The 24,656-nt window shown below is 39.9% G+C and overlaps 1 protein-coding gene across 3 annotated transcripts in view; it reads left to right on the forward strand.

The window, feature by feature from the left end:
* dock8 (dedicator of cytokinesis 8) overlaps nt 1-24,656 on the forward strand; it is a 55,173-nt gene that overhangs the window by 21,423 nt on the left and 9,094 nt on the right. For 2 of the 3 annotated variants that reach the window (XM_026186334.2, XM_026186332.2), the window contains exons 7-39: nt 710-795; nt 1,322-1,388; nt 5,171-5,320; nt 5,778-5,858; nt 6,032-6,194; nt 6,305-6,438; nt 6,759-6,843; nt 7,344-7,506; nt 8,299-8,416; nt 9,142-9,212; nt 9,370-9,514; nt 9,724-9,825; nt 9,946-10,041; nt 10,289-10,523; nt 10,864-11,028; nt 11,157-11,335; nt 11,692-11,784; nt 13,187-13,282; nt 13,790-13,939; nt 14,246-14,359; nt 14,447-14,602; nt 14,944-15,083; nt 15,289-15,452; nt 16,308-16,459; nt 17,689-17,871; nt 18,043-18,169; nt 18,540-18,627; nt 18,793-18,889; nt 19,926-20,060; nt 20,295-20,447; nt 22,556-22,714; nt 22,827-22,927; nt 24,038-24,230. In XM_026186334.2, coding sequence (XP_026042119.1) covers nt 710-795; nt 1,322-1,388; nt 5,171-5,320; nt 5,778-5,858; nt 6,032-6,194; nt 6,305-6,438; nt 6,759-6,843; nt 7,344-7,506; nt 8,299-8,416; nt 9,142-9,212; nt 9,370-9,514; nt 9,724-9,825; nt 9,946-10,041; nt 10,289-10,523; nt 10,864-11,028; nt 11,157-11,335; nt 11,692-11,784; nt 13,187-13,282; nt 13,790-13,939; nt 14,246-14,359; nt 14,447-14,602; nt 14,944-15,083; nt 15,289-15,452; nt 16,308-16,459; nt 17,689-17,871; nt 18,043-18,169; nt 18,540-18,627; nt 18,793-18,889; nt 19,926-20,060; nt 20,295-20,447; nt 22,556-22,714; nt 22,827-22,927; nt 24,038-24,230 — 4,341 coding nt within the window. The remainder of the gene's footprint in view (nt 1-709; nt 796-1,321; nt 1,389-5,170; nt 5,321-5,777; nt 5,859-6,031; nt 6,195-6,304; nt 6,439-6,758; nt 6,844-7,343; nt 7,507-8,298; nt 8,417-9,141; nt 9,213-9,369; nt 9,515-9,723; nt 9,826-9,945; nt 10,042-10,288; nt 10,524-10,863; nt 11,029-11,156; nt 11,336-11,691; nt 11,785-13,186; nt 13,283-13,789; nt 13,940-14,245; nt 14,360-14,446; nt 14,603-14,943; nt 15,084-15,288; nt 15,453-16,307; nt 16,460-17,688; nt 17,872-18,042; nt 18,170-18,539; nt 18,628-18,792; nt 18,890-19,925; nt 20,061-20,294; nt 20,448-22,555; nt 22,715-22,826; nt 22,928-24,037; nt 24,231-24,656) is intronic. The other variant, XM_026186333.2, reaches the window with a different exon arrangement.

Raw genomic sequence — 24,656 nt, forward strand, 5'->3', positions numbered from 1 at the left:
TTCAGCTGCTGCGTTTGCCTTTCATGATAGTTGGGATCTGCAAAAATTACCAAAAATCGAACGGATGTACAACCACTTCTTTCAGATAGTAAATAGAAAGTTTTTATTTTAAGACATCTAAAACTGAATAGTAAATAGAAAATACTCTTTTTTTTTTTTTTTTTTTTGACTACACAAATTCATAAATGATACAAAAACTAATAAAATTGTGACTGGAAAATTGTAATGCACATTTTCACTAAGATTTTATAGACTGCCAGTTACAAATAATCTATAATGAAACTAATAAGAGTTGCAGCCCTTTCTCGTTTTTCATAATATATTAAATACACATCTGAAACCTTAGGTGCCCACACAGGGAGCAATATGCAATGAGCTTGGGGACTTTCCAGTTCTCTGTTGCCTAGGTAACTCTCTAATGTATTTACTACCTGGTTACATGATGATCAGTGTATCCTGCACTCTCATTGGTAATAACTTTAGTTGCTCGTCTCGAGGTTGAGAAGAGTTTATCCGGGAAGTTGCCTGTAGTTGCTTAAAGTTCACAAATATCACTGACTTTCTATGGTCTCTGGTTGTTATATTGCTGCAGATCGCTTCCTGTGTGGACATGACTTGTGTTCTTAATTTTGCTTCTTCTCCATCCACAAGCATCTGTGCTTAGTTAAATCTTTATTTTTTTAAACATATTTCTGTAAATATCTTACAGGAAGATACAGTGGAAATCCGTCCTGTTCCCGACTGCCCCAGAGAACACATTGGAGAGCGCGTTATGATCAGATGCCAGTCTATAAAGTATGTCATACGTTTTCATTATACTGTAGTAGGGAGAATAGTCTTGTAGTTTAAACAGCTGCATAGCTGAGTAGTTGTTTAAGTGATGGATGGAGGATTATGTGAGGGTGGAGGAGTGTTGTTCGGCAGTGGTTGTTTTCCAGAAACTCTCCGTCCCTCCCTTTCTCTGTGGGATTCTGTCTCTTTTGCTCCTTCTTTCATTCGAACACATGCAAATGCACTTTTCCTGCATTATAGTCTTGATCTTCGTCATCCTTGTATAATTCGTACAGTTGCCAAATATTTGAGTTGAACTGCTTGCAATGCTTTGGCAACTTTTCTAATCCTTTTAACCCTCAGTTCAAGCGCATCATCACTTCCTCTAACTAATTTGTGTCTAACAGGAATTAAAATTCCTGAAAAATCAGTAGAATCAAAAACTGATGGAAAGCTAATTGAGGAAAAAAAATGAGGATTTGTATTCAGGATTTGCATCTTCTCCTGCGATAAAACTCCTAATCTAATTTTCCTTTGTGTGGCCTTTTAGGTTTGAAATAGAAATTGAACCCATATTTGCCACCATGGCACTGTATGATCTGAAAGAGAAGAAAAAGGTGAGCAAACTTTTTTCACTGTCAAATTCACTTTTTTTTTTTAATGTTATACAAAATTGTGTGTGTGTGTGTGTGTGTGTGTGTGTGTGTGTGTGTGTGTGTGTGTGTGTGTGTGTGTGTGTGTGTGTGTGTGTGTGTGTGTGTGTGTGTGTGTGTGTGTGAGTGATAAGCAACAAAGAATAACAGTAAAAAAACACTTTCCTCAGTCTTGGGACTCTCTGCTTGTTTGCATACTTGCTGTGTATTTTAGCATTTTCTCACACAGCTGGGAGAAATAATTATTTTATCCCTGGCTGAATATGTAAGTTTGGTCACTTTAAAAGAAATTAATAGTCTCTCATTTTTATGATAGTTTCATTTTAGCGGAGAGAAACTGAATATCAACCAAAAATCCCCCCCAAAAACCCCACCTTGACAGAATTCTGCTCCCACAGTCAACCAGTCCATTACATCTATTGCTTGTTATATGTATAAAGCACACCTGTCCACAAAATGAGCTTCTTCCATTCCAACCTCTCCATCACGATTGGGCAAGACCAAAGAAATGTCAAAGGATGTCAAGGACAAGACTGTAGACCTTCACAAAGCTGGAATGGACTATGAGGCTGTCAACAAGAAGCTTGGTGAGAAGGTGACAACTCGTGGTGCGACAATTCGGAAAGGGAAGAAATATAAATCTTTCCTCACAGGGTAATGATGAGAAAGATGGTGGATCTGCCAAAACTGCCAAAACACGCTCCTTGCGTGTTAATGGTCTGAAGGCACCATGAACACCACAGATAACAAACTACAGCGTAATCTATTGAAATCTTGTAGCACTTGCAAGGTCCCTCTGCTCATGAAGGCTCGTACATGTATAGGCCTTCTGAACTGTGCTAGAGTTCTTTGGCATCAGCTCAAACCGCTGTGTTTGGAGAAAACCAGGAAACTGTAAGAGGAGTGGTCCAGTATCACTCCTGAGTGCACACCTGGTGACCTACTTTAAGAAATATCTTACAGCTTACTGTAAAATAAGTCATGTTTTGCTTGGGCATCAAATACTTGTTTCACTCAATGCTCAATAGCTACTCATGCTTTTCAATTAATAATTGATAATATAAGTTTATATACGTATTATACTTTTATGTAATGTGGGGGTTTTTTTTTCTGGGTTTTTGGTTGATATTCTGTCTCTTTCCATTAACAAAGAAACTACCATAAAATTAGAGACTGTTAATGTAACTGAGCACACTGCTGGGGACTGTTTGATATCACACGACAAACAACCACCATAACAATCCTGCTAATGTTTAATAAAACATTACTGGTCACATATCAATCCTCAACACTGATAGATAGTCACATGGTTTGGATACTTGCTGTGTATTTTATAATGAGTTACAAGCTGGACAAGACTGAATATCAAAAACCAGTAGTTACAAGTATTGTATACTTAATAAAAATCACAGTTTTAAAGGTAGCTTTTGCATGTTATTTGCATCTTGTTGATCTGGCGCAGTCTTGTAGTGGCTTTGGAAAGTCAGCTCTGCTGTGTAGTAAGGGATCACTGTAATCTGTAAGGTTTTATGTCTCATCATCCTCAGAAATTTATAGCCTCGGGGGTCGTCATGTTTGGCCTTGTATCTACTAATACTGCACATTATTTTTGCAGTAAAGCATTTCTGAGCTGTGGCTGTTTGTTTGTTTTCTGTGGATTTACACAGCTGGATAATAGTAGGGGTTGGAAGGATTAAGTGCTCGTGGATCTCTCACATAAGACGAGGTTTTAGCCACCGGGTTTGCCCTCTCATCTGTGCTGCCCTGATTTACTCTGGCTTGCCTGGAGGACTAATGGCTCTAAGATACTCTGTTGGGTGAGATAGGGCAATTTAATACATCACAATTTTCAAAACTGGGCCATATCTAACCTGGTCTTGGGTCAGAATCAGTGAAATATTTCTTGCAATGAAACATACTAATATGACATAAACAAGGGTTGTTTTTGGTTCTGTTGGAAGACTTTAAGAGCAGCGCTGAATTCTGACAGTGTCATGCATTTTGTTAAAGGTGACTGATTTTTATTATGTGCTGAGCTGAAGTGTATCCTTGCAGAGGTTAGTATAATTTCCAGCTTATTACACTGACTAGATACTAGTTAATGAACTGTGTCTGCAAACATGAATTTGAACTGTAAACACAAAGTGCGTCTGTGAACGAAGGAGAAACTGTCAAGCTTGTTTTGTCAGTTGTTGTTAAGGCCTCTTTTTTTTAATCTCTGAACTGTTCACTTTTACTTTATCTTGTTTGTTTTTCTCTTTCTTCTGCAGTGCTCAGCGCAAGTTGTTTTCTTTATGAGAGCCTTATCTTCTGTTTTCTTACTTGCTGTTCTTCGTTTTCCCGCATCCCTCGTTGCCTTGTTTGGTTTTGTTCACGTCATTTCGTTGTTTCACATCTGTGCAGATGTTCGTATAAATCAAAGTCTCTCTGGTCAATAAGCCAAGGTGCAGACATGGGATTTGACCTAACAAGTGGCCTACTTATGATGCAATATTCATGAATGTAAGCAGAGGTTTATGAGTAGGCAAAAAACAAAACATTATGTTCTTTTAGCAAAAAGGAATATCCATTAGTTATTTTTTTCTTCGTTTGTTTTCCTGGTGTTACTTTGCAACACAAGGAAAGCCACATTTTACTCGACTGACTGGAGCCAAGTGGGAGGACGCAATAATGAAACCACAGTTGGCAAGACTTCAGAAAAGCAGAGGCCTTGAAAGAACAGTCTAATGGATTTATGGAGCTATATTGTCTAATATTTGTAAAGGAAGCGGCTGTCAGATGTCTGCCTGAACATTTGCCACTCAGATCTGTGTTTGAATGAAGCTGCAAAAGGAGTCATTGTAGCGTCCAGCTGCTAAATTGGCTACACAGGGTGTTTGCAAGTGCTCTCCATCAGAAAATGTTAATCATCTGTCCTGAAACAGTGTGTGCTAGTGTTTGTGTGTGTCAGTCAGTCACGGACATGGTGTTTGGGGGTTAAAAATATCATGTTGAAGAGGTTTTTACATTCCTTGTGTTTCATTACATCAAAATTTGAAGTTTTCAAATGAATGCTATTATGATTTACTGAAAATGCTGACTCATTTAACACTCGTCCTTTGACCGGTTTATTTTTCTTTATGAACAGAGGATATTTTAGTCAGCTGGCTTTGATTACCAAGATTATTATTTCTCTGATTCCAAGAAGTCATTTTTCAGTAACAGGGAGAGTGTGGCTCTTTTTCTTTTTCTTAAGTTAACTGGGTCGTTTCCGTCTCAGAATCTGTGCCGAGTTTTGTCCTTTTGGCATGTTACACAAGCATGGAAGTATGCCAGAAGTCATCATCATTGAAAATTTTCTTGTGCTTATCTTGAATAAAGTTGCTGCTTTGAGGATTTTAGTTATCAGCCAAGTTTGGCTTTCTAGAGGCTTCTTGGTGTGGTCAGTGTAGTGGAGGCCCTGTGGGATAAGCAGAATGAGGTAGAGTAGTTACTGGCTTTCCAGTGAATAGGATCACATGACAGATACCAGGCCGGCCCACATCTGTGTTCCTACACAGAGGTCATTATAGAGGTGAGAAGAGAAACAGCAAAGCGGGCTGAACAGATGAACATTTGGTTTACATCAAACTAATCACCTAGATTAATGTATTCTTTCAGTCTCTCATCAGAAACCTTCCAGTTTGTTATGCCCTGATTACCAAAACAAATGTAATCCTGGATTTAATTTTGGTAAGAAGTAAAATGTTTCATCTGTTTCCCTGCAGATATCTGAGAATTTCTACTGTGACCTGAACTCTGAACAGTTTAAGAACTTCTTGAAAAATCACACTGACCACATTGATCCGTCCTCGACAGCCAAATCTGCCATCTTCTCTATCACCTACCCTTCCACAGATATATATCTGGTCATCAAGGTAATGCGAAAATCTATTGCAATCCACTGAGACGAAAAAAGCAGAAATGGTAGGCCTAAGAAAAGCAAATATACTATGCAGCGGATGAATAGTATCTTAAAGGCATTAATAAAACACAGTGGAGGCTCTGTTATAGTTTAGCTGCATTTCAGCAAGTGATGTGGGGAATTTTGAACATGGAGATTTTGATCTATCATGTAGTACCATCTAAAAAGCATCTGATTAGCAGTGGCTTTATTTTTCAGTACAACACCGATACCAAACACACTACCAAAGCAGTAAAGGCATACCTGGATAGAAAAACACACAATGGGACACTATCAGTTATGAATTGGACTCTGCAGTGTCGTTAGAGTCATTGGAGTTTTGAAGAAGAGTCAGCAGTAATATAGAGTTTGTGCAGTTCATCGTAAACTGTTGCTGTGGCCTTGATATAATTAATGTTTCCGTGTTTCAGATTGAAAAGGTCCTTCAGCAGGGAGAGATCAGTGACTGTGTCGACCCCTACGTGACACTGAGGGAATGTGACTCTGGAAAGGTAATGAATGCAGAGCAAACAGTCAAATTATTTACAAAAAAATGCTCTCCGGTTTACCTTTTAGCCTCTTATTAATACTTGCTGGGTATGTAAAAGGATTCTGGAGCTGATGTTTTTCAAAATGGCTAACTTTATTTATTTATTTATTTATTTATTTATGTCTTTATGGTCAGAACAAGGACAAAATTGAGAAGCTGCGGAACCAGGCGGATAGTTTCTGCCAGAGGCTGGGTCGCTATCGCATGCCATTTGCCTGGGCAACTGTTAATATAATGGAAGTGATCAGCTCTGCTACATTGGAGCGTGACATCACAGACTCTGAGAACACAAAAGGAGGTGTGTGCTAGCGTCATCTTACCTTCTGATCACTTTGCATTTGTCTGCATTTCCTAGGAGTCCTTGAAGCTTAGTATCACACTTGACCCTTGACATTTTTTTTTCCTCAGGAAAATCCAGCAGCATTGACCGGAGAGGACTCCCTAGGAGGAACTCTGAACGTTACAGTACCATCGATGAACCGTTTTGCAACGTTTCTGGCTTCAAGCCTGCCACCATCACTATCTCCACCATCATCAAACAGGTTTGTCTGCTGCCCAAGCAAAGAAATGGATAAATCTGTGAAAATGCTTGAAATGCAGTGAGATACCAGATAAAGATAAAGTTTCCCAGACAGACATGCTTGTGTTTACATCTTGGACTTTGATAAAAATCCTATGTGTTTCATCAGATTCTATTATTCAAACCTGTAGGGCTATTACTGTGAAAAATTACATGCATATTCCAATGTTTGTATATTTTTTATTGCTCTAATGGTTCATTTGGTCCTTGTCGTCTGGGTTTTTCATTTAAAATAAATAAATAAATAAATAAATAAATAAATAAAATCACTGTGTTTTTTAGGAAGGAGATCGTCTAAGCGATGAGGATTTGCTCAAGTCCCTGACTGAGATGAAGAAACCACAGAAGAGAATCAAGACAATACCAGGTTATCACTCATTACATGAGTATATTTTTATTGTTAATGTTTTCTTTTTCTTTTTTGCTGCAGAGAAAATTGATAAAATTTGTCGATGGAAAGATGGATAGAGAGAGACCTGGACCTCTGCAATAGTTTTAAATCACATAGGTCACCTGTTTAACTCAGTTAAACCAGCACCTGTAGCCTGATACTTTCATCCATATAGAGCGTTTGGGTACAGGAAATTGCAAAAACACAGCACAGTGATGTCACACTTTACAAATAATTTTTTAAAAGAGCTAAAATGTGTGTTCATAGCATGCTTTAAATTTCAAGTCGGTATATTTTGTTACTAAGCTTTGCGGTTGCTTCCTGAAGAGGACACCGAAACCAGTGGTACTTCTCATCCAGCTCTTGACAAAAAAGCAGTGTGCCAGTTTATAATTATATATATTAAATGATATCATAGGCTTTATTCTGGATATTGCATATGCAGGTTACTGACCTTTGACCTTTGCATCTTCTAGGTACCATAAAATTGGACATGTCTCCAGTCAACGATACACCAACATCATGTTTGTCAACTGAGCTTATCCCTCTTAAACCTGTGGCTGAGAAAAGCACTCGTCTCATTAAGGAGGTGCTGGAGTTCCCCTCCAGTGAGGTTTATGTTCCTCACAACATCTACAGGTGGGCTGGAGTATGCACTATGTTGGCAAATAAACTCATGCTCCTTAAACATTTAAATGTGAGATTGTGGGATATTTTATTCTTTGCGTTTCTGTGTCCTAAATGTTTTTTTGTGACTTTAGCTTTCTTAGAGAAAAGGAAACTACTTATGCAAGCCTTGCACCTTCAAGGGATGAAAAGCGAACAAGCCCAACAACAAGTTATTCTTGCTAAGAATATAAACAGGTTTCTTTGTTAAAATAGGCAGCACATTTCGAACAAAGGGCCAGAGGCAACATGAACTCTCGCTCAACAAGATCACTCAAGAGCTGACATTAGAAATTGTTCTCCTTTTTAGTGTAGTTTATATTTTTAGGCATTTCCATCCAGGCCACCTGCTAAATTACCATCAGTCAGTTAACAGTACAGAGTCAAGAATGGGGATTTAATTCTTCTCAGTACTCCAATCTAAAAAAAAAAAACATGCATGAACAAGTCTCGGTAATTGCATGCTGGTGTTCTCTAAACAAGTGTTCAGTGGAATCTTTGGTGTTTTCCTGTATTTCAGGTTTCACAACAGATTACAATGTTGAATTAAACCCACAAAAGAACACAGATAATTACTGGTTGGCTTTACATTTCTCTGACATTACTGTCGCATCAGCCCTGCAGCTGTTGTACAGACAGTGCCATCTAGTGAGAAATAATCAAACTGCTTTGGTTTACATAAAGTGTAGCATAATTTATTTATTTGAATGTTTTTTCTAAACCAACAGTGTTCCTGACACAGTTTCTCTCCCTTTGCATGTGCAGGAATCTGCTCTATGTCTACCCCCAGAGGCTCAACTTTGTCAACAGGTTGACATCGGCAAGAAATATTACCATCAAAATCCAGTTTATGAGTGGAGAGGATCCTGGCTCGGCTATGTGTGTGAGTGCTGTTGTTCATTACCTGTCACTCATTTTTACACTAAAACTGATTTAACTTAACTTTTACTGATATTTGGTGATTTTAAAAATAAAATAAAATATGAAAGTGCAGTTTAATAATTGTTTTATTCTCACAAATTATTTCCCAGCTGCTTGTCAACAGGGAAGTTGCAAAATGCCCTCTGGTGGATAAACTATGCAACCTCAATAGTCATAAAACTTTATTTAATCCCACACTGGGGGAAATTCACTTGTTCCAGCAGCACAAGGGACAGGAAGAAAGGTTGAATTAGAGATATATTAGTTTTTTAAAGTAGAAAAAAATAGATAAATAAATATTGTACAAGAAAAAAGCTAAAACTCTGCACAGATGGTTACAATATACAGTTAAATATGCCAAGATTTTTATTTTTATTTGTACATAATGTGCAGCAGGAGTAACAATAATATATACATGTGTTTTTAAACAGTATATATCCTGTGTGGGGTATTGTACAGTCTGACTGCTGTCAGCCTGTATAAATGCCGATATTGCCATTTCAGCAGATGGCTAATATCGGCTGATATATTGGTCACTGTCTATTTACTGACCCAAGCTCTGACAGTTTGGGGTCAGTAGTTCAGATGAACATTCAAGTCAAGCACAGTCTACACATAGGATTCAAATTTATCATGTTAAATTAAAAGTACCTTTTTATTCTTTTCTTCTTCTGTCTCTATATTCAGGTCATTTTTGGGAAATCGAGTGGCCCTGAATTTTTAAGTGAAGTCTATACCCCTGTTACCTACCATAACAAGTAAGGACACATTATTGTGTTTTGTTACACTGGACTGTGTTAGCGTCTTTTTATCTATTTTGAACAATCAGAGTACCTTGACTTCATTTATCTTTTTGTTTTTCTCGTTTCCTTCCCGTTGCCTCCTCTTGTTACTCCGTATGTCCCCATCTGTAAGGTCTCCAGACTTCTATGAGGAAGTGAAGATTGCTCTTCCAGCACGTCTGACGGAGAGGCATCACTTGCTGTTCACGTTCTTCCACATCAGCTGTCAGCAGAAACAGAACCAGAGCGGCAGCTGTGAGACGCTCATTGGATACTCTGTAAGCTTTTACACATCACAAATCTTAAGAACAAAGAAAAAGACTGTTTAGTGTTTCAGCTGGCAAATCGCTGTCATCATTGTCAAAGGAAAGTGTTGCCAGACATTTTACTATTAATATGTTGTGACATTTGTGTGTCTGACTGCTGCGTTTTTAAATCGTTGAAGCTCGGCTGACATGCTGAATTTGTCTTTTTTCCTCTGATGCAGTGGCTGCCCATATTGAATATTGATCGACTGCAGACTGGTCAGTACTGTCTGCCCATCATCTTGGAGCGTCTCCCTGTCAACTACTCTCTACACACACCTGAGGTATAAACATCCTCCTGTTAAAAGATTAAAACTATTTTTTATTATTATTTATTATTATTATGAAAGTAGAGTAGCAAACACAGGCACAAAAGTCATATTTATATTTCCTGTGTCTTGTAGAAACTTCCTCTTCAGGTCCCTCCAGTCAAGTGGATGGAGGGTCACAAGGGACTTTTCAACCTTGAAATCCAGGCGGTGTCATCCGTGCACACACAGGTGAGCGAAGGCTGGATGCCTCCAGACGAACACAGCAACACAGTGAATGTCTTTTTGGCTCACCCTGTCTATCTGTATACATCAGTACACACATGCATACCACAAGTGTCCATGTTGTTGTTGCATTCGCCCTGAAGCATGTCCTGACTCTGTCGCAGTACATTTGTTTCCTTCTCCGTCTCCTCTCCTCTGTTGCTTTTGCTCTCCCTGCTTCCCGTTCTAACAAACCCTGCCTTCTCCCTACCAGGACAACCACCTGGAGCGTTTCTTCACCCTCTGCCATGCACTGGAAGGTGGAGTAACATTCCCTGTGCGGATCAGGGAGGAGAAGATTCCAGAGAACAAGCTGGAGCATGAGCTGAAGCTCAGCATCATAGCCCTGTCCTCGTCCAGTCTAGAGGCTCTGGTCCTCTCCCTCCACCGAGTGCTAGATAAACTCTTCACTCTCATCATGCAGCCCATGGTCATTGCTGGCCAGACCGGTGAGTGGACTCTGTATTGTATCATGTATATAATGGATGTATAGCAGTGATTGTGGTGCTACATTTAAAAATGTCTTTCCAGTTGATTTTTTTTCCCCCAACATATTCTCAATTTAGTTATTGAGCTACCATGAAAAAACTGTGAAAGATATATCCCCAGAAAACAGATTACCACTTTATATTTGTACTTTTATTTAACCAACACTGCAAAAGAAAAAAAAAATCCCATAAATCATCAGATTTGAAGCTAAATTAGGTAAATAATCAGATTTATTTTTCATTCACTGTACTCATTTAATTACTTGTTTTTTTTTTTTAAATCCATGCTTCCTTTCTGCAGCCAATCTGGCACAGATAGCCTTTGAGTCAGTGGTGTCCATCATCAACAGCCTTCATAACAGCCAGGAACTGATCAGGGACCAGCTGGGTAGGAACAGCCTCTTGGCAACCTACCTGTACTGGGTGTTTCGCCTGCCCGATCCCCCTCGAGACATGCAGAATCCAGGTGCTTCATCATTTAAAAGGATGCATTTCTTTTGTTTTGTCGTTCCTGTGAACATATTTGCTCTGTTTCAAGTATTAAGAATTTTCTTTGTTTCTTTTTTCCTTTTGTATCTATGAACATGTGATCAGGTACAGGTGGCGCAGTACCTTCAGCAGAGAGCCGATACAGCACTATGGGTCGGGCCACGGCTGCCACCGTTGGCAGCATGCTTCTCCAGTCCAGGATCAGAAGCAGCAGCAACCCTGATATCCCAGGCCCACATAACTCCGCTGAAGATGACGAGGTCAAAAATATTCTCTCTGCCAAGGTACTGACCAGCTTCATCAGCTGAGATTTCTCATGTCTTAACCTGGATCTGGTGCAAAATACAGAAAAGTTAGTTTAGCTTGTGTCCACTTTTTTTTATTTTAACATACTCTTTAAGGTTTTACTAAGTCCATGTTGCACTAGGCTAATGTACTGTATGAATTTGCCTAATTGAGCACACACACACACAAAGTACAGTATGTAAATATGCCAGCATGCATCTTCATACACACAAAATAGCCATTTGCTCTTCATCCCCACAGTACATTAGCTATTGTAATAGGCCACTAGACACCCACTCTAATGAATGCATCCATCACATCCAATGTGATGGAACTTGTGTGTTACTGTCTCCAGGGCCACAACAACCCAGGCAGCCGCATGTCCACCTACGTAGACGTAAACAACCATCAGAACCCATCAGGAAACACCAGGCCATCCAACAGAAAGGTTCAAAGTTCTTACTTTCTTTACTTTTTTGGACCCGTTTTATTATGTAGCAATGCAATTACATTTTTATAAAAGAATTAGAGACGGAAAATAATGATACAGAAAACGGCAAGGAATGAGTATGAACTGGGTAACATATTTCCTTTTAATGATTTGTATCAACATTGACTTTATCTAAACTGATGGATATCTGTAGTTTTCATCAAAGGTGATCCGTCCCTGTTATTCATGTCTTCCCATTTAAAAGATTAAATACCATTTTTATGCCATCACATATACTGAATATGCTGACTGTGCATGTGTGTATACTCGTGTAAGTCAACAGACATTACCTTTGTACTCGAAGAAGGTTAGCTGGACCGAAACAGGCTAATTTAATTCATGTATTGGGGGTAAGCAAGACACGGTGTAGGAGTTACATTCAAATGACTTGATTAACTGTGGAAATTACAGTTTTTACTGTACGGGCCCACTGAATGTTGAGCACCTGTGACCATGACTGTATGTAGTGTCATAGCTAATGCAACATTTACACCTCATTATAGACATTTACATGTTAATGGCATGAAACCTGAACAATATCCCTCTGTGGTGAGGAGGTTGGATGGCATTACTAATTATCTTTTTGAGATGGAAATGGAATATGTGAATTTATGAAATGAACTGATATTTAATCAGTATTTTTGAGGCTCTTTGATATATTTATTTGATTTATTTGAAAGCTGTCATTCAGATCTTATTGTGTACAGAAGAATTTATCAGTGCAGGCTTGTTTCACTGCTATTCATTGTCAGAGCCTTACTTAAAGTCTCCAATCAAGACAGTTACAGTACACAAGGGCAAGGCAACACATAATGACTTTTTAAAAACATTGTATGTAGCTGTAAATAAAGGCTAAAACATATATGGGTTTTAATGTCTAACTGAATTGCTTTCAATTAAGAATAAATGAAAAGCCTTGTTATTTTAGTTTTTGAAGTAGAAATTCTGGTTAGTCATCTCTATTATACGTTAGAGACACTGCAGTGACTGAAAAATAATTCTGTAGCAGTACATGGAACGATACCATAAAAGCTGTGTTTGATTTCTGTGTTCTATTTCAACATTACTTCTATCTCAAACATCCTGTAACACAGCTAAACAAATACTTTCATCCTCCAGTTCACCCTTATGACCACAAGGTGGCAGTGTGACACCAGTGACACTGATATTGGAGCTGTTTATGCTTTTTTTTGTGTCTATTCAAAGCAGCCAGCATATTAAAACCAGTTCACAGCAATATGTTAATATAATAATCTATTAGAACTCCAATTATGAGGCAGTCTTTAAAAAAATTCTCTACCTGCTATCAGGGTAAGACGGGTTCTCGTGAATTAAAGCATTTGTATTTTTTCTCTTGCAGCAATTTCATGAGGAGCTGGCCCTGCAAATGGTTGTCAGCACCGGGGTCTGCAGAGAAAATGCCTACAAATACGCCTGGTTCTTCTTTGAGCTGCTGGTCAGTGTTTATTTTTATACCTCTCTGCAAGAGGGAAGGCATCCACAGATGTTAATGATAAATAGACTGAGTTATAAAAATGAGTCATATCAAGCAAATGTGACCTCATGGCCAAACACCTCCAAAGATAAATGATAGTGGTAGTATTGTATGAATATTAAGAGGGTGTTCGAAAGCGCCCGAGGCAATAAATTACAAAAAACACTTGACAATTTATTTTCTGTTTTGCAATTCAGCTGTGTCATCACTGACATTCATGCTCATTCACTCAATTCGTCTTGCTTATTTATGCTTCTGCCCTCAACCTCATTGCCTACTTTAATTAAATTAGGGATTTTTGCGTGGCTTGATAGGCTTGTTGATTTGAAAATAGAAGCTGATGATAAAATAATCAAACACTGCCCTCTTTAACTATCAGGCCACCTTTTTAACAAAAAGAAAAATCAAAGATTGCGTTTTTCACCTTTTCTTAACAATTATCAATGGGTGTGTTATGGTTTCAAACAGGTGAAAAGCATGGCTCAGCATGTGTCCCAGCTGGACAAGTACAATATTCCTCGCAGAAGTCGCTTCTCTGACCGATTTAAAGATGACATCACCACAATTGTCTCTGTGGTTACAGCTGAGATTGGGACCATCCTGGTCAAACAACAAAAGGTAAGAAACGTTAGTAATGATGACGACGAAAATAAATCGTGAGCTTCTGAGCCTAATCAATTTGACTTCGCTCTGCAAACTCTGCAGCCGAGCGCATTCGTGTACCTTCTGTCCTCCTGGGTTGTGTTGAGAGAGGCAATTTCAACCTGACTGTACATGTTGTCGATGTCCTCCAAACAACAGGAAGTTGGGAGTGCTAATTATATTTGCCTCTGTGGAATCGAGAGCACAGCTTACACAGCTAGATACTCAGTAAGATCCATCTGGTGCAGCTTCCTGATTGCTGTTTGTTGACTGTTGTTTTAGGAGGTAGAGCAAGCAGAGAAAGTCAACATCAGCCTGGCTTTTTTCCTTTATGACCTGATGTCGCTCATGGACAGAGGATTTGTATTCCACCTAGTGAAAAACTATTGCAATCAGGTAAAATAACAGATTAATGTTAATAATTATATCCCTCCAGATGCTGATTCTGGAAAAATAAACTTTTATGCTCCCTTTCACTTTTAGATGTCGGCTAAGAGTGTTTCAATGCCGACGCTGATCAGCATGCGTCTAGAGTTCCTGCGAATCCTGTGCAGTCATGAGCACTATCTCAACCTGAGCCTCTTCTTCAGCAGCCCTGCCTCCGCACCCGCCTCACCGTGTCCATCCATCTCCTCACAGGTTCGCCCACTCGCCAGTGCAAATTTTACATGAATTATTTGGACACTCGGGTTACCGCTTTACCAAGTTGAGTTTATTTATACAGGAATATTAATGTGGCTGCAAAAATGTTAAGGAAAGTAAGGACTGGCCATCTAGGAGAAGATAACTGGGAAAAATACAAACACAGAACGGGAGTTTAGGGAGTAATTTAACTGACTAGATGAGATAAGATTAAGTTTTGTTTTGTTTGTTAGTTTTCTTTTAGTGAAAAATTCTGTTTAAAAAGTGCTTTATTTTCCATTAAGAAACATTTTTACGCTAATCTTGTTGCCACTCCTTCATTTTATCTATGTTTTCAGAGTTCTGGCTCATGCAGTTTCCAGGAGCAGCAGAGGATCTTGGCTCTGTTTGAACTTTCTCCTGAATTCAAGCAGCAACACTACCTCACGGGTCTGTTACTGACAGAGCTCAGTGCAGCGCTAGACATGGAGTCAGAGGGGTATGGAAGTACAGCTACTTGCACGTTACTCAAAACTGCCTGCTTTCTTACTTGACTAATTATATTCTTACTAAAAAGCTCCTGTCTTATTTGTTTTGTAAAATATATCAATTAAATCAATATCGACCTCTGTAAACATGTGAAAGCTGTGTACTAATCATTGGCGATATTATTCAAATGAAACAGTATGCATGCGTGTTCACAGGGGAAAGGTCCAGAGAAGGTCCATCAATGCAATCTACAGCCTGCTGTGTGCTCATGATCTTGACCATCGCTGTATCAAACCTGAAGTCAGGGCCAAGGTGGCTGCTCTCTACCTCCCCCTGGTAGGGATTATTATAGAATCCACCAACTACCTGGATTTCACTGGTACGTGTGTACACACACACACACACACACACACACACACACACACACACACACACACACACACACACACACACAGGTTTGCTCCAGACTACAAGCTCATTGAAAAGGTTCTCCATGATACTTTATTACGATAAGAAAACTGAGCTCTCTTTCTGCTGATTTGAGACTCTGTTCAATGTTAATTATCAGAAACAAATGAAGGGCCTTTGGCTCATAATTAAAAAATCATTTATATTTATATTTATTTGTCCTTTTTGTAAATTCCATTCATGCCTTGTGGTGACAAATATAACTACAACAGTAAAGACATCACAATTAGAGACATTAAGTCTAGTCAAGTCACCTTTATTTATATAGCACATTTAAAAGACATCAAGTGTTGGCCATTAAAGACATTGCCAGTAACGTCACCAAAAATCAAATACAAACACAAGTGACACCCATTTCACACCATTTAACATCACTTAGATTTGTTTAACAGATCTTTGTACCGCTGCCCTGATGGTAGTGATGAAGAGGATATGATAGGTCACCTTTCCCACCAATACTCCCAAAATTGCATCATACTATCTTGTTGCTGTGTTTCTGAAAGCTACATGAAAATAAATATGTACGCTTTTATTGATTTTAATTTATGACAATAACTCATATGAAACGTATTTACTAAATCTACGTTTATAACCATCCAACACCTTCTCAACTCTGTATAGTTGTAACAAGTAACTTTTCTGTTTTATGTATTTTATCTCTAATTGAGATACAATTGTGTTACTTTTAATGGTGTAAGGTAATCCTGTGTGCTGCAGTCCTTCTCTTCACCAGTTTAATATAATTGCCCCTTGTTTGTCTCCGTAGTTTCTGACTCGCGCAGCGGGAAAAACAAGTCAGGCGGACCTGATGATGACCTTGAAAATGTCCCACCTATCAATCAGTCTGTTGCCATGGCAATTGCTGGGAACCCCTTCAACACACTGGGACGGAACGCTCTTCTTTCCATGGCATCTATGGTAATGGCCATGTGTATTTAATTTCCTAATAAAAGGACGGTAACAGATTATAGCCTGCTGCCTGTTGTTTTTAAAAGTTCAGACGTGCTTGTGTGTGCGCATGTGAGCGACTGTATCTGTGAATATTCCCATTCCTAACAGGTGAGCTGCACAGAAGCAGATTGATTAGCTGTCAGAGCCACACACATACTTCATTCATCCTGAAAAATCACGCACACGCATACACACACGTCTCCGGGAGATGGTTTATGGGCAGGCATTGCCATCATAAGTGAACAGGGCCATCCTCCCTGACAAACACATCCATCAAGTACAGCTACAGCAACAACACAGGCGCCAAAACCGAACGCTGCCATTCTTTTTATCTTCCTTCTGTTTCTTTCCAAAAGATGAATCAGTTCCTTGTATGTTGCTGCAAGAAGTGCTGTTGTGGAAAATATGATTTTGACAAGAGTGAGCCATTGTTCTGGTATCCACCACAAAACTAAACACCTCCCCCAGAGCACTTGGTCCTCATTTTTGGGCAGTCCACCTTCTAACAATGTTTCCAGTGAATCTTACTCATAGAGAGAACAATATTTTCCTATGATAAACAAGAGATGCTTTAGATTAAACTGTAATATTTGATGTAGGTTCTGGTAAGCTCCGGGCAGTCCTGCTCTTAAAAAACCCAAAAAAACACCCCAAAAGACAGAGACCTGGAAACAAGGTTCTAGGTGGGACACCTAGAGCACTAGGAGGTTAATGGCTACATTTATCAAAGCTGCTGCAAAATGAAGCAGCGGTAGCCGTCTATACTAGCGATTCATCATCTCACGAGTGAAGGTAAATGAATCTGCAATAGATTTAACACCTGTTAAGATGGAGGAGAGAACCATATTTCATTGAAGCTAGTGAGAAACCATATTTGTGGTTTAGAGAAGCTTGTCAGTGATGTACTGTTAGTTTATTGTATGCACTTGTTAGAGTACACTGTATAACTCAATAGGTTGAGCACTGGCAGTTGTGTCACATGAATTTAATATGAATTGGATCTATGACGTTATTGCAAGCAGAGTGTAGTTTTAGAACAGCTTCATAGATTTTGTTTCGCGTGTGACAGTTTAATTTATTTCTAGGACACAGTTTCTAAATGTGTAATCTGCAGCAGATGCACACATTTCCATTCAGTGAGAGCTGCACTCCATTGGATACAACACATATCTGTCTCTGTCCTCTCTTCTTCCCAGCAAGGTAAATCCATAGCCACCCTGGCTGCAGACACCAGTCGCCACCTTTTGGTGTGCTTCCTGTGGGTGATGAAGAATGCCGATGGGAACCTGATTCAGCGCTGGACTATAGATATGCCTCCCTCACAGCTCAACAAACTGCTGGAGCTCCTCACCATCTGTATCTCCTGCTTTGAGTATAGGGTCTGTCTTTGCTTATTTTCTAATAATTTAATTTAATGCACTACTTTGGATGTTTGTGTATTTGCATACCTTCCCTACACGTGTTTTTTCTCACACTCCTCAGTGCATGTTACCAATGTATCCTTGTGTATTTTCTTCCTGGTTACTACGTGCTTATTGTGTGTTTTGTAGGGAAAGCAGAGCAGTGACAAAGTGAGCACCCAGGCCTTACAGAAATCTCAGCAGGCCAAACATCAGTTGGAGGAGGCCCTGCTGAGAGGAATGGGAGCCCGTGGGGAAATGATGAAACGAGTTGGAGGTGATGTGTTTCTTGGCACTTTAAGGAATAAAGCCTGGAATTGGTTTTCTGACATTTAAATGTAGAATGTTTCAAAGATTTACACACAAACTTCCTCTTAAAATAGTCAACACTCAGATTTTGGAAATCTTATGATAATTTTTATAGTTGTGCGGTCGAGGATTGCTGCATATATGAAAAGCCTTTTGTTTATTTTGTAATCCACACTTTCAGGCACTAATCATATAATTTTCTTCTTACACTGCAGTAAATCTTTTCACATGACAGGCTGTTCATACTTCTACCACATGGATGCAGTTTTAGTTTATAGTCTGCACAATAAGTGTACTTTTTTTCTTCTTCTCATGCTCTGTTTTTATATACCACACAGGAACAGATAGGACCATGGGTCAGAGAGAGGTCCTCCGCTGGAGAAAGGATCTCACTCAGTGGCGACAGACCAATGACAGACAGGATAAGTATGTTGTAATCTTTGTGTCTCCTTCTCAGTTTTTTTCCCTTTAATTATTACCTCTTGATGCACCTGGATGTCTTCTTCTATGCCTTTCCCTTTCTCTCCTTTTTCTTTTCCTTCTTTCTTTTATATTTTTAATATTTGCCTCTCTTTCCTCATTTTCCATCAGGACTAAAGCTGAGTTGGACCAGGAAGCTCTGATCAGTGGGAACTTGGCCACTGAGTCAAACCTCATAGTGCTCGACCTGCTGGAGACAATTGTCCAGGTCAAAACTGTCTTAAATACCCTGAGTAACGTTAATGTGCATTTAATAAATACATTTGCAATCATTTTAGACTTACTATGCTATGTTGTCATTATATATTATCGCTAGCCACTTCACTAGTTACACCTTGCTAGTATTAGAACTGCCTGAACTCCTCGTGGTATAGATTCAACGACATGTTGGATACATTCCACAGATATTTTGACGTGATGGCATTACTCAGATTTCTCAGCTGCGTTCTGCAACATCCCAAAGGTGTTCTGTTGGCTTGAGTTCTGGTGACTGCAGAGGCCATTTCAGTGAACTTGCTCTCTTGTTCGAGAAACCAGCTAGAGATTATCTTAAATTTGTGACACGGCACATTATCCTGCTGGAAGCAGCCATCGGAAAATGGTCATAAAGGGATGGACATGATGAGCAGCAACAACTCAGGTTGACTGTGGCACGTAAACAATGCTCAGATGGTACTGAAGGGCACAAAGTGTGCCAAGAAAATATCCCCACACCATTACACCACCAGCAGCAGGGCGGATGCTTGCTTTCCGTGCTTTCGTGCCAAACTTGGGCCCTTACGAAAAATTGCTGTAGAGTAAAACAAGACTCATCAAACCAGTCAACATTTTCCAATTTTTTCCAATTCTTGTTGCTGTTGCCTCAGTTTCCTGTTCTCAGTTGACAGGAGTGGCACTGGGTGCCCATCTGCTTCAAAGTTCAATGTTGTTCATTTGGAGATGCTCTTCTGCATAGCTTGGTTGTAACAAGTGGTTATTTGAGTTACTTTTGCCTTCATATGACAAAGCAGTCTCACCATTCTCCTCTAGTAGAAGGTTAGTTAGTAGACAAGGGTACACGAGGGTATCCACTCTATGCAGCTTTAATGGTCTATCATAAACTTTTTACTCATCTGCTTGTTGTGTACTCTCTAGCTAAGAAGTTAAACTGGGACTTTTGTATTCATGTGATTTATTTATTTATTTATTTTTTCCCCAGTGTTTCCCTAGCGTATCATCTATTTTTCTCTCTGTCTCACATTCAGGCGGTGCCATTGGCTGATTGTAAGGACAGCGTAGTTGGCGGGGTGCTGAAGGTGTTACTCCACTCTCTCACCTGCAGCCAGAGTACCACTTTCCTCTCTCACACCTTCAGCACGCTCAGAGCACTTGTCGTCAAGGTAGTTTCATGATGACGTGTGTGTGTGTGTGTGTGTTTAGTTTCACTTTTTGAAAATTCAGGAGGTGGTGTGTGTGGGTTGGTCTGTTTAGATGAACACTATCTGTGTCTAAATTAAATGTTCTTATTTGTTTGTGTGGGTGGCCAACTGCTGATACAAGCCAGAATTATTTATGTATATATCTGTGTGTGTGGCTGTGTATATCATCGTGTGTGTGTGTGTGTGTGCGTGTAGTTTGGAGATCTGTTGTTTGAAGAGGAGGCGGAGCAGTGTGCAGACCTGTGCCAGAAGGTGCTTCAGTACTGCAGCAGCCCTGTGGATGAGAACAGAAGCCAGGCCTGTGCCACCCTCTATCTCATCATGAGATACAGCTACAGTAATGCCAGTGTAAGCGCACACATCACAGCAACATGTAATCACACAATATCCTATTTATGTGTTCTAGTGAGCAGTAAGGATGCATAGGAACGTCCACAAATCAAGAACTAGCCACGCACTACCCTTTTTAAGCTTTCAGAAAAAAATGCTTTTGTATCACTTTGAGCTGAAGTGCTCACACAAGTTCAGAATTGCTTTTTATACATGTTCTCATGAAGACACACAGAAGCAGGGAGTCACACAGATCTTATCCTATCTTCTGCTCTCTTCCCCTTCTGCTCAGCTTTAATGTCTTTTCCGTGTCTATTTTAAGCGTGCAGCAAGAAAGTTTCTGCTGAAGGATGTGTCTCTAAGTGGAAAGCAGAGAGATATGTCACTGTCTGCCTCCCCATGTTCCAACCCCTCTATAACTAATGACAGCAACTCTGTGTGTGTATTAACTGTGCGTGATTCACTGCATATGTGCGTGTGAATGTGTAAGTATTTGTGCCGAAAGACAGGAAAGGAGGAAAGTCATGACAGAGTCGGGGAAGTGTTGGTAACGGAGGTGAAGCAATGATAGGAGGGAATGAAAAGGACATGATTGAGAAAAGACAGATATGAAGGAAGGGAGGCAGAGGCTAGAGTATCTTCTTTCATTCTCCACGCTGGTTCAATAACTGCTGTTGCAGTCGATATTTCCTGTGTTTACAGTCTGTACACTTTAATGAAAGTCAGACTCCAGCCCGCACAGCACATGCACGCCCATGCACACACGCACAGCATCTCCAGTTTAAATGGAGTATTTCTCCTTTGCATGTCCCAGCGTATGTTTGTTTATGTGCTGTATACAGAGGGAGCTGTGATCTGAATTAGCGTAGCAGCTGAATGACTCATTGATGCAGAACTTACTCCCTACCTCTTTCATTGTTTATGTTTTTATCCCGTGATCTCCCCTCGTCATGTTCTCAGTCTGCCGTGACACTTTTTCCCTCCCTTGTTATTTTAGTTAATTTTAGACTGCTTTAAAAAGACAAAGAAAAAAAAAAGACAACTGCAGCCTTTCCCCCTCACAAAACAGATAAATGTTGCTAAAACCGGCCCATTTATGGAGAGGTTAAAATGAGAACAAGAGGAAAAGGGGGCAGATGAGAAATACAATTACAAAGAAGGACAAAGAGGGTTATTTGTTGACTTAAGCTATCATTTAGGCTACTTCTCCGTACTTTTCTCTCATACGCACACACATGCACACACTGAGTTAGAGGGCAGTGATGGGTGGTTAGGCTCTGGCTCCATGCTCAGTTGAACAGAATGGGGCCGTAGAGATGATCCATGGGTGATTATGTCTCTGCTAATGGGAGATCATTTCCCGCTTAGCTGGTCATGCTGGAGATAGATGGGACTTCACACATACACGACCACATTCTCTCTCACACATACACACGGTCCTCTCTGCAGAAGATGGAAGGGTGTTTGTCACACCTGTTTTCTTGGACAGGTAGTGTGAAGGATGGAGAGACGAGGATAGGATAGGATAGGGAGGGGAGCGGGGGGGGGAAACAGGGAGACTTTTGTGCAATCAGTATTTGCTCATGCTTGCTAATGGGGACTATTAATTCTTTCCAAGCGCATAGCAAAATATGTGCTGTAGCTCACTCATTGTGCTATTAAATGGTGATAACAAGAAAATGTTTCCAAAGACAAACTGCATATTATTAGGTATTACAGTGTAGTGGTTTGCACAAGCAAAAAATCCCCGTTTAGTCCCAGGAGGAGACGCATATCCCTTAGGGGTTGCTTCAGGAAGGGCAACCGGTGTTTACAAAAAAAAAAAAAAAATCCACCTACCTCCTGCGGTGACCTCTTGTGAGTAAGGGAGCAGCCAGAAATGGCGTTTCCTTCTTAACTGTTGTAAAAAATGTTAGCGGTTTATTTTTTCCATGCAACTTGAAGGCAAAATGTAATCTTGCAGTTCCTGTTATGTTCTGTTCTGTTTTGTCACCAGTACTTCCCCTGCATGCTATAGAATAACTATGGAGAAAAAAGGTTTAATATTCTGGTCTGTGGAAATCCAGTATACACTTACAAACAGTGCAAAGCGTTAAACACATATTCACTGCGGTCTCTTCTGTCAGAATTTCTCGAGAGTCAAGATGCAGGTCACCATGTCTCTGGCCTCGCTGGTGGGCAAGTCTTCAGACTTCCAGGAGGAGTACTTAAGACGCTCTCTGCGCACCATCCTGGCCTATGCAGAGGAGGACACTGAGATGCAGAATACTCAGCTTCCCTCCCAGGTATAAAGTTATACGCACAGTCACACAGTTGAGCAGTTGCATTACTGATTTTGATTCATAACCTTAAGCCTGCTTTTCGATGTATGTCTGGGTTTTTTTTTTCTTTTTACAGGTGGATGAGCTTCTAAGAAACCTGAACAGTATTTTATCCGACACAGTGAAGATGAGGGAGTTTCAGGAAGATCCTGAAATGCTCATGGACCTCATGTACAGGTAAGAAACCAAAAGCATCTGGTGTAAAAGGCATTCACTTGGTTTCTGTCTGTCTTCAGTGTCTTCCTCTTTGCATCCTACTCTATCATCATTTTCTCATCACTCTGTGGCTTTTCTCTGTGTTTCACCACTGTTTCCTATTTCTCTGTGGCCTGGATGTTTTGCCTCTATTTGCTGCCCTCGCTATGGTAACCATGTGGTAGCAGTTTAGTCTTCTGATCTGGCTTTGTGTATATGCAAATGCAAACAGTATGTGTGTCCGAGCGTGCATGCGTGTGAGAGAACACGAAGGGGAAACACTGAGACAGAGGTCATGTATGTGCTTTTGGTTATTTTGGCACTTCAGCGTGCTTCGCTGTCACCTATGGTCATTTATCATGCACCTTTCTATTTAGTTTTTGGTCTCGGTCACATGGCGAGTCTCTCATAGCTTTACAGACTGACCTGCTAGCTTTACACATATACCTCCAAGCTTTCTAGCACACATAGGTCATTGATGAGCAAAACATGTGGTCACCAGATGCTTGAATTAATTTGTAAATTTTGTAGGGTGATTTGCAAATATAAATAAATAAATAAATAAACAGTGTTTTAGATTTAGTCTTCTTCTGTTTAGTCGATAATTTTCTGTTCTTCTCAAAAACAGGAAATTGTGTTCAGCGTTCATGTTCCCCATAAAACACAATAACCCACTAATGTTGCTGTGCTCACTCTCATGCTCACATTTTATTTTGAGAAATTTGTCTTTCACACATTGGCATTTATTTATATCTGTGCCACAGTTAAACTGATATTGCTTAAGACTATTATTTGATCTCCTTTTATGTAGTGTATTACACAAAAGTCATTATTTTCATACAGTACATTCATTTCCAACTTTTCTTTTTCTCTATTTGATTTCAAAATATTTTGACATAAATGCAGTCATTAAAATACACAGTTTATGCAGAACCTTATCTGCAGTGAGCCCATATCATTAACTACCACTTTTGCACTTGTTTGTCCAGCATGTGACGGTTTTCTGATACGGAGATTTTGATCTCAGATAGGCTTTTACCAGATGAATTAGGGGGGAAAATGATCCCTTCTCCCACTCCCATATCTCTCCAGGATAGCGAAAGGCTACCAGACGTCTCCTGACCTCCGCCTGACCTGGCTGCAGAACATGGCAGAGAAGCACAACAACAGGAAGTGTTACACGGAGTCTGCAATGTGTCTGGTGCACGCTGCCGCCCTGGTGGCTGAGTACCTCAGCATGCTGGAGGATCACAAGTACCTGCCTGTTGGCAGTGTCACCTTTCAGGTAGACCACACAAACATATACATACAGAAATAACAAGGAGATAATAAGTTTTTAGGACTGAAACACAGGAACATAAAATAAGCAGTCTTCATTTGTTTATTATGGCTGTTGGTTGTTCTGTTGAATGAAGGCAAACCTTCAAGTGCACAGCAAGAAAATCTCACATCTCCCCGTGGATTGCTTCCATATTTGGTTGTGTGTGTCCAGAGGGGGGAGCTGTACACTCATAACGTCAACATGTAAATATGATCCCCTGGTATATCTGCTTAACGCTGTGTCTTTGAAGATGAAGAGGAGAATAAAAAAGCAAATGTGCTCCCGTGGGAAGATGGGAACAGCCTGTTTCCCTCATCTGAAAACAAACAGTTATAACAGTCACAAAGTTGATTATGTTATTGATGAGCTGTGTTATACACAAGACCTCTG

This window comes from Astatotilapia calliptera, chromosome 12 (genome assembly GCF_964374335.1).
Source record: "Astatotilapia calliptera chromosome 12, fAstCal68.1, whole genome shotgun sequence".
NCBI classification, from domain to species: domain Eukaryota; kingdom Metazoa; phylum Chordata; class Actinopteri; order Cichliformes; family Cichlidae; genus Astatotilapia; species Astatotilapia calliptera.